The 10,075-nt window shown below is 48.3% G+C and overlaps 3 protein-coding genes across 3 annotated transcripts; 2 read left to right on the top strand and 1 right to left on the bottom strand.

Annotated features, from left to right (window-relative positions):
• Positions 1 to 710: 710 nt before the first annotated feature.
• LOC116679337 (putative uncharacterized protein DDB_G0286901) lies at positions 711 to 4,126 on the top strand (the record flags this gene model as incomplete). Its single annotated transcript, XM_032509003.1, is given in 5 exon segments — positions 711 to 779; positions 888 to 1,556; positions 2,784 to 2,977; positions 3,706 to 3,923; positions 4,070 to 4,126. Coding segments are annotated over 4 exon segments (1,116 nt in total).
• LOC116679339 (mas-related G-protein coupled receptor member A4-like) lies at positions 3,657 to 5,787 on the top strand. Its single transcript, XM_032509005.1, has 3 exons — positions 3,657 to 3,923; positions 4,180 to 4,367; positions 5,219 to 5,787. Exons 2-3 carry the CDS (start codon positions 4,252 to 4,254, stop codon positions 5,730 to 5,732), a joined length of 630 nt encoding a protein of 209 aa, XP_032364896.1. The 5' UTR covers positions 3,657 to 3,923; positions 4,180 to 4,251; the 3' UTR covers positions 5,733 to 5,787.
• Positions 5,788 to 7,504: 1,717 nt separating this feature from the next.
• On the bottom strand, positions 7,505 to 9,337 carry prorsd1 (prolyl-tRNA synthetase domain containing 1; the record flags this gene model as incomplete). The annotated part of the gene is given in 3 exon segments (XM_032509004.1): positions 7,505 to 7,920; positions 8,227 to 8,316; positions 9,212 to 9,337. Coding segments are annotated over 3 exon segments (429 nt in total), but the record flags the coding sequence as incomplete, so codon positions are not given.
• Positions 9,338 to 10,075: the final 738 nt, after the last annotated feature.

Below are 10,075 nucleotides of genomic sequence, written 5' to 3'. Positions count from 1 at the left end.
CTCATGTGTCTTCATTTCCTGGGGGGGTCCTCATGTGTCTCCTTTCCTGGGGTCCTCATATGTCTTCATTTCCTGGGGGTCCTCATGGGTCTTCCTTTCCTGGGGGTCCTCATGTGTCTTCATTTCCTGGGGGTCCTCATGGGTCTTCCTTTCCTGGGGGTTCCTCATGTGTCTTCATTTCCTGGGGGGTCCTCATGTGTCTTCCTTTCCTGGGGAGTCCTCAGGGGTTGGGTCTTCCTTTCCTGGGGGTCCTCATGTGTCTTCCTTTCCTGGGGGTCCTCATGTGAGCCGGTTTTGTATTAGCGTTCGATGGTTTTTGCGAATCCACTTGGGGACATTCCAAGTTTTCCCAGTTTCCCAGATCGACCGACCTTCATTTCTTAAAGTAACGATGACCTCGTTTCTCTTCTCTTAGCTGATTGGTTCTTGCCATAATCTGAATTCTACAAGTCGTCCAATAGGCTGTCGGCGGTGTATCAACCTGACTTCCGATGGTCCCAACTCCATGAAGAAGGAGGAAACTCCACTAATGAACCCTGACCAGGCCCACCTGGGGGGGGGGGAACATTTCAGGGACTACCTCATGAAGCTCATTGAGAGAACACCAAGGGGGGGGGGGGTACTCTGAAGAAACTAGAACATAAGATGTGTTTTTAGTTATAGTTGTACTTTGTTGTTAAGTCCATAATTCAACATGTGTTCATTCATAGTTCTGATGCTTCAGTGATAATGTACAATGGAAATGGTCCTGAAGATGAAGAAACTCATTGAATGAGAAGGTGGGTCCAAACTATTGGCCTGAAGCTATATATATTATTATTATTATTATTATCTTGCATCAAACTTCCCTGGACTATCTTCATGCTAACGTGTGATTTCTTCTGTAGCCTGCAGGTTTCCCTCTGAAGAATGGACGTCAACAACACCTCACACAACAACACCAACATGTCACTCAGCAACACCAACATGTCACTCAGCAACACCAACATGTCACTCAGCAACACCAACATGTCACTCAGCAACACCAACATGTCACTCAGCAACACGTCACTCAACAACACCAACATGTCACTCAGCAACACCAACATGTCACTCAGCAACACGTCACTCAACAACACCAACATGTCACTCAACAACACCAACATGTCACTCAACAACACCTCACACAACAACACCAACACGTCACTCAACAACACCAACATGTCACTCAACAACACCTCACACAACAACACCAACACGTCACTCAGCAACACCAACATGTCACTCAGCAACACCAACATGTCACTCAATAACACCAACATGTCACTCAGCAACACCAACATGTCACTCAACAACACGTCACACAACAACACCAACATGTCACTCAGCAACACCAACATGTCACTCAGCAACACCAACATGTCACACAACAACACCAACATGTCACTCAGCAACACCAACATGTCACTCAACAACACCAACATGTCACTCAACAACACCTCACACAACAACACCAACATGTCACTCAATAACACCAACATGTCACTTAACAACACCTCACACAACAACACCAACATGTCACTCAATAACACCAACATGTCACTCAACAACACCAACATGTCACTCAATAACACCAACATGTCACTCAGCAACACCAACATGTCACTCAGCAACACCAACATGTCACACAACAACACCAACATGTCACTCAGCAACACCAACATGTCACTCAGCAACACCAACATGTCACTCAGCAACACCAACATGTCACTCAATAACACCAACATGTCACTCAGCAACACCAACATGTCACTCAACAACACCAACATGTCACTCAACAACACCAACATGTCACTCAACAACACCAACATGTCACTCAACAACACCTCACACAACAACACCAACACGTCACTCAACAACACGTCACTCAACAACACCAACATGTCACTCAACAACACGTCACTCAACAACACCAACATGTCACTCAACAACACCAACACGTCACTCAACAACACCAACATGTTACTCAACAACACGTCACTCAACAACACCAACATGTCACTCAACAACACGTCACTCAACAACACCAACATGTCACTCAACAACACGTCACACAACAACACCAACATGTCACTCAACAACACCAACACGTCACTCAACAACACCAACATGTCACTCAACAACACGTCACTCAACAACACCAACATGTCACTCAACAACACGTCACTCAACAACACCAACATGTCACTCAACAACACGTCACACAACAACACCAACATGTCACTCAACAACACCAACACGTCACTCAACAACACCAACATGTCACTCAACAACACGTCACTCAACAACACCAACATGTCACTCAACAACACGTCACTCAACAACACCAACACGTCACTCAACAACACGTCACTCAACAACACCAACATGTCACTCAACAACACCAACACGTCACTCAACAACACCAACATGTCACTCAACAACACGTCACTCAACAACACCAACATGTCACTCAACAACACGTCACTCAACAACACCAACACGTCGCTCAACAACACCAACATGTCACTCAACAACACCAACATGTCACTCAACAACACCAACATGTCACTCAACAACAACATCAGCAGCAACATCAACAGCAACATCAACAGCAACATCAACAGCAACATCAGCAGCAACATCAGCAATATCAGCAACATCAGCAGCAACATCAGCAACATCAGCAACATCAACAGCAACATCAGCAACATCAGCAGCAACATCAGCAACATCAACAGCATCAGCAACATCAGCAACATCAGCAGCAACATCAGCAGCAACATCCGCAGCAACATCAGCGACATCAGCAGCAACAGCAGCAACATCAGCAGCAACATCCGCAGCAACATCCGCAGCAACATCAGCAACATCAGCAGCAACATCAGCAGCAACATCAGCAGCAACATCAACAGCAACATCAGCAACTACATCAGCAACATCAGCAGCAACATCAGCAGCAACATCAGCAGCAACATCAACAGCAACATCAGCAACATCAGCAACATCAGCAGCAACATCAGCAGCAACATCAGCAGCAACATCCACAGCAACATCAGCAGCAACATCCGCAGCAACATCAGCAGCAACATCCGCAGCAACATCCGCAGCAACATCAGCAACATCAACAGCAACATCCGCAGCAACATCCGCAGCAACATCAGCAACATCAGCAGCAACATCAGCAGCAACATCAGCAGCAACATCAACAGCAACATCAGCAACTACATCAGCAACATCAGCAGCAACATCAGCAGCAACATCAGCAGCAACATCAACAGCAACATCAGCAACATCAGCAACATCAGCAGCAACATCAGCAGCAACATCAGCAGCAACATCCACAGCAACATCAGCAGCAACATCCGCAGCAACATCAGCAGCAACATCCGCAGCAACATCCGCAGCAACATCAGCAACATCAACAGCAACATCAGCAGCAACATCAGCAACATCAGCAGCAACATCAACAACAACATCAGCAGCAACATCAGCAGCAACATCAGCAACATCAGCAGCAACATCAGCAACATCAGCAGCAACATCAACAACAACATCAGCAACATCAGCAGCAACATCAGCAGCAACATCAGCAACATCAGCAACATCAGCAGCAACATCCGCAGCAACATCAGCAACATCAGCAGCAGCTTCCTAGAAGACCCCTCTAACAACGCCGCCCCCCAGGCTCCTTTGCGTTAAGCGGCGTCCCCTCCGGCTCCGATCATCTCCCTAACAGCTCCATCAGCTTCCTTCATAGCTTCCCATCCAATAATGTAACGGTCGGCCTCCTCGGGTACCTCGATGACACGGAGGCTGGACTCATCCCCGACGTGGCGACGTGCATCATCATCATCATCAGCCTTCCTCTCATCCTCATCGCCATCTACTCCCTCTACTCGCTGGTAGGAACATCACATGGGCTCATTTACTGCATATCTGTGTATATCTGTGTATATCTGTGTATATCTGTGTATATCTGTGTATATCTGTGTATATCTGTGTGTATCTGTGTATATATGTGTGTATCTGTGTGTATCTGTGTGTAAAGGGTCTTCATCTGGATTGCTCTTCTCGTCCTGGGAGAGTTCAGACTCCCTGGGACTAGTTTTAGGTACGCAGTGACCACGTTGCTCCATCTACTGATTTGTTTCCCTGCAGGTACGTAGTGACCACGTTGCCCCCATCTACGTCATCAACCTTCTGACCTCTGACCTCATCCAGCTCTGCTGCATGATCTGTGAAGTCGCCCGTCCTCGGAGCCCGATGATACTCCTCATCAACATGTGTCTTTACGTCTACAGTGTGACGACCAGTGTTGTCTTCATGGTGTGCATCGCCCTGGAAAGGTACCTGTCTATCCAGCCCCTCACCCCGTCTATTCCCCCCCCCCCCCCCCCATCATACCCACCCCTCCAGCCAGGCGGTTCTCAGGAACCATTTGTACATATAGCTCTGAAAAGTAGAGCTCTGTACCTGGTATGTGTTCTCAGGGCCGGCTCTAGGAGACAGAGGCAAGGAAGAAGTTGAGTTAGTAACATGTATTAATGGGATGAGGTTGCATACAGATGGAGAGAAGAAGGAGGAGGGAGGAGAGGGGCGAGAGAGCACCAGACTACGGTGGCGAGAGAGACCAGACTACAGGAAAGGGAAGAAGTTGAGTTAGTAACATGCATTAATGGGATGAGGTTGCATACAGATGGAGAGAAGGAGGAGAGAGGAGAGGGGCGAGAGACCACCAGACTACAGGAAAGGGAAGAAGTTGAGTTAGTAACATGTATTCTGGTCTGACAACCCTAAGGCCAGTGTTTTAATCCAGATTTGTGTGCATGGCGATTTATGATGTGGGGGTCTGGGGGTACACCCCATGAAATATTTGAGGATTAAATACTTAATTTCCTGCATTCGGTAAATTTTTATGCACCTGGTGGTGGTTTGGGGGGGGGGGGAGATGCATTTTACCAGCAGGAAAACAGTTTTCAACGGGAGAACCGACTTTGACACAACGCTCAAAGTCACCTTTTGTCGGTTGAACTCAACTGATGCGACTGACAGTTATTGTCTAATCTTGTAAGATATCATAGGAATTGCTGTGCATCCATTTTGGTCCAACGTCACCCAAACCTGTTGATGAGACCACGTTGGTCCAGCATGTGGAGCTCCTTCTGTGTCTGACTCTAGTGTTGATGTTGTATTCCAGGTACCTGCTGATCGTCTTCCCCCTGTGGTACCGCTGCAGACGAACCATGCGGTCCACCGTGGTGATCTGTGCCCTGGCCTGGGTCCTTCCTTCTCTCTACTTTTCCACTTTTTTTGTTGGTGTTCGTTTTAAACTCCCCCAAATCATCGCCTTTGTCTTCCAGCTCCTTCCCCTCCCACTGCTCTTGTTCTTCTGCTGTGCGACTCTCAGAGCCCTGTCTGCCTCCGTCTCCGTCCTGCCTGACGAAAAACGACAAATTGTAGGAACTTTGGTCCTGGTGCTGCTAATTTACATGCTGCTGTTCCTGCCCAACATCAGTTTGATGCTGGTAGAGAAATCTACAAAAGACCGATCACTAACTAATATTCTCTTCTACGTGTCTTCGGTGTTTCTTAAGCTGAATCCTCTCGCAGACCTGGTTCTGTATATCTTCATGAAGAAAGGGGTCCTAGACAAGATCTTGTCCTCTGTGCGTTGCTGCAGAGTAGAAGACAGAGATCTCAGGACGGTGTGAACTAGAAAAATGGACCCAGGCTCCATCCACCCTGCTACCATTTAGGAGACAAAAATCTCAAAGATCTCCATGCTCCCAATAGTCTTATCTCCAGCAGCAGACCTAATCTCCGTGCATGTTATCACATCTGACAACACGTATCACATGACCATCCACACACACCGGGTAACCCGAATGCTCATCAATGCTAACCCCGACTAGCATATGCTATCGTGCTAAGCTATCCTTACACATGATGTTGTTTTGGTTCAAATCAGACGTTCCTTTACTTCCTGACTGTTTGGTTCTTGCTTCTTGTCTTTTCTGCCTCGACTGTTGTCTCTGCTGCTTCTTCTACTTCTGCTTGTAGTTCTGTTCTCTTCTGTAGTTCTCTTCGTAGTTTTCATATACATCTACCAACCCTGATACTGGCTCAGGTTTGCCTCGCACCAGTTCTTAATCATCTGCTATGCCCTGCTACGCCCTACAGTGTCCTGCTACGCCCTACAGTGTCCTGCTACAACCTACAGTGTCCTGCTACGTCCAGCTACGTCCTGCTATGCCCTGCTGCGTCCAGCTATGTCCTGCTATGCCCTGCTACGTCCAGCTACGTCCTGCTATGCCATGCTACGTCCTGCTATGCCCTACAGTGTCCTGCTACGTCCTGCTATGCCCTTCTACGTCCTGCTATGCCCTACAGTGTCCTACTACGTCCTGCTATGCCCTACAGTGTCCTACTACGTCCTGCTATGCCCTTCTACGTCCTGCTATGCCCTGCTACGTCCAGCTACGTCCTGCTATGCCATGCTACGTCCTGCTATGCCCTACAGTGTCCTTCTACGTCATGCTATGCCCTTCTACGCCCTGCTATGCCCTGCTACGTCCTGCTATGCCATACAGTGTCCTGCTACGCCCTGCTATGCCCTTCTACGTCCTGCTATGCCCTTCTACGTCCTGCTATGCCCTGCTACGTCCTTCTACGTCCTGCTATGCCCTGCTACGTCCTTCTACGCCCTGCTATGCCCTTCTACGTCCTGCTATGCAATGCTACGTCCTGCTATGCCCTACAGTGTCCTGCTACGCCCTGCTATGCCCTACAGTGTCCTGCTACGTCCTGCTATGCCCTTCAGTGTCCTGCTACGCCCTGCTATGCCCTTCTACGTCCTGCTATGCCATGCTACGTCCTGCTATGCCCTACAGTGTCCTGCTACGCCCTGCTATGCCCTACAGTGTCCTGCTATGCCCTGCTACAGTGATCAGTGATTTATTTTCTTCCTTCATGTTGCTCGTGGAGACGTGGCAGCGGGAGTTGGACTACTATCACCTGAAGGAGCTTCGTCCTGTGGACGGGACGTAGATCAGCACACCGAGACCCACGGGCCGAGGTGGAGGTCTCGCTGTGGTTTTTAAAAACATTTCATCTGCCACGTACTCTTCTTCTGAACTACAGACTACTAAAGTTGGTCCTTCAAGTACATTTTGTTGTATTTCAGGGCCAGCGACCTCTTTTCTTACTGATTGTTCTGATTTCTTATGATTCATTATTAAGCTGGACAGAGTTATCACTGTTGGTGATTTTAATATTCATGCTTCTGAACGTGTAAATATTACTGAATCTATAAACTGTACTCAGCATGTCTCTGGTCCTACACACAGCAAAGGATATACACTTCATCTTGTTTTTTCTTATGGTATAAACATACTTTAATTATAATGTAATAATTCCAAAAATGTATTTGTTAGTGATCACAGATGCATCTTCAGAAATACTTTATACTTTATCCAATATACTTATTGGATCTTGTTTGTAACGAGGATCCTCTGCCTATAACTATATATATGTATTTTTGGGGCGTTGGACATCAAACGCGTCGTCCCAACTGAACAATGAAACATAAAAATGTTCGCGTTGCATTCAGGAACCAGTCGGTCCAGTCCGACATGGCAGTTTCTACAGGACTTCCTGTTGGACGGTGGGGGGGGGGGGGGGGGTGTCCTAAAGGAAGTCCTGCAGGACGGGGTCGTGTCCCGTCTCCCGGAGGAAGCGCAGCAGGTCTTGAGGCCGGAGTCCCACCGTGGCGGTGTTGGTCATCGGGTGGAAGTAGACCCGCTCGTGGTCCCCCTCCAGCAGGTCCCGGTCCAGGACCGACCGCACGGTCCGGTCCACGTCGAAGACCAGGGCCAGGGCCGTGGCACAGCCCGGACCCACCTGGGGACAGGAAGTAGAAACCAGAACCACATCAGTCCAGAACCACCGATCCAGATTCATCAAGTCAACTAGTTTTAGTCATTCTGGGAACAAACACACACACACACGCACACACCACACACCACACACACACACACACCACACACGCACACACACGTACAAACACACACACACACACACACACACGTACAAACACACCCACATACACACACACCACACACACACAAACACACACACACACACACACACACACACACGCACACGCACACGCACACACACACGTGTATAATAACACATGTTGATGACCTTGAGTTTCTCCAACATGGCCGCCTCGTCTGCGAAGCGCAGGTTGCCGCTGCCGACGCCGAGCTTCTTGGCGAGGTCGTTAAGGTTCACCTGCAGAGAAACAGAGAGGATCATGGGACGATCTCACACAGACGCACACCCACACACACACACACACACACACACACACACACACACACAACACACACACACACACACACACACACACACACACACAGAGAGACTTATTTCTCTTATTGGTTTTACTCCATCATGATAAACCTTCCTTTCTTCCTTCCTTTCCTTCCTTCCTTCCTTCCTTCCTTCCTTCCTTCCTTCCTTCCCTCCCTCCTACCTTCCTACCCCCCCCCTACCTTCCCTTCCTTCCTTCCTACCTACCTTCCTACCCTCCTTCCTTCCTTCCTTCCTTCCTTCCTTCCTTCCCTACCCCCCTACCTTCCTTCCTACCTACCTTCCTTCCTACCCCCCCTACCTTCCTACCCCCCACCTTCCTTCCTACCCTCCTTCCTTCCTTCCTTCCTTCCCTACCCCCTTACCTTCCTTCCTACCTACCTTCCTTCCTACCCTCCTTCCTACCTTCCTACCCCCCTACCTTCCTTCCCTCCTCCCCTTCCTTCCTTCCTACCCTCCTTCCTTCCTTCCTTCCTTCCCTACCCCCCCCTACCTTCCTTCCTACCTACCTTCCTTCCTACCCCCCTACCTTCCTTCCTACCCTCCTTCCTCCTTCCTTCTTCCTTCCCTACCCCCCTACCTTCCTTCCTACCTACCTTCCTTCCTACCCCCGTACCTTCCTTCCTACCCTCCTTCCTTCCTTCCTTCCTTCCCTTCCCCCCCCCTACCTTCCTTCCTACCTACCTTCCTTCCTACCCCCCTACCTTCCTTCCTACCCTCCTTCCTTCCTTCCTTCCTTCCTTCCTTCCCTACCCCCTTACCTTCCTACCCCCCTACCTTCCTTCCCTCCTCCCCTTCCTTCCTTCCTTCCTACCTGGCGGTCGTGGCGAGCCGACACCAGAAACAGGTTTTTCTTCTTCTTGTCTTTCAGGAAGAGGTTCTTAGTGACGGCTCCGTTAACTTCCTGCAGGTGAGGCATCATCTCCTCCACCGTGAACACCTGCACAAAACAGCTGTTCTTTAAAGGACTGACAACATTATGGGATTGTTACATGTTACATGTGGAGATATTCTGCTCTATACACGCTAAAAGTAGTGATTATTTGCATGGAGTCTGGTGGAGATATGCTGCTCTATACACGCTAAAAGTAGTGATTATTTGCATGGAGTCTGGTGGAGATATGCTGCTCTATACACGCTAAAAGTAGTGATTATTTACATGGAGTCTGGTGGAGATATGCTGCTCTATACACGCTAAAAGTAGTGATTATTTACATGGAGTCTGGTGGAGATATGCTGCTCTATACACGCTAAAAGTAGTGATTATTTGCATGGAGTCTGGTGGAGATATGCTGCTCTATACACGCTAAAAGTAGTGATTATTTACATGGAGTCTGGTGGAGATATGCTGCTCTATACACGCTAAAAGTAGTGATTATTTACATGGAGTCTGGTGGAGATATGCTGCTCTATACACGCTAAAAGTAGTGATTATTTACATGGAGTCTGGTGGAGATATGCTGCTCTATACACGCTAAAAGTAGTGATTATTTACATGGAGTCTGGTGGAGATATGCTGCTCTATACACGCTAAAAGTAGTGATTATCTACATGGAGTCTGGTGGAGATATGCTGCTCTATACACGCTAAAAGTAGTGATTATTTACATGGAGTCTGGTGGAGATATGCTGCTCTATACACGCTAAAAGTAGTGATTATTTACATGGAGTCTGGTGGA

Source organism: Etheostoma spectabile, unplaced genomic scaffold (assembly GCF_008692095.1).
Source record: "Etheostoma spectabile isolate EspeVRDwgs_2016 unplaced genomic scaffold, UIUC_Espe_1.0 scaffold00010598, whole genome shotgun sequence".
Lineage (NCBI taxonomy): Eukaryota > Metazoa > Chordata > Actinopteri > Perciformes > Percidae > Etheostoma > Etheostoma spectabile.
The sequence above is the reverse complement of the archived record's forward strand: the minus strand, read 5'-3'. Positions and strand labels throughout refer to the sequence as shown.

Coding starts and splice junctions, on each gene's coding strand:
- LOC116679339 (XM_032509005.1), top strand. CDS start 4,252: ATGATCTGTGAAGTCGCCCGTCCTCGGAGCCCGATGATACTCCTCATC. Junction 4,368..5,218: donor GTGTGCATCGCCCTGGAAAG/GTACCTGTCTAT, acceptor GTTGTATTCCAG/GTACCTGCTGATCGTCTTCC.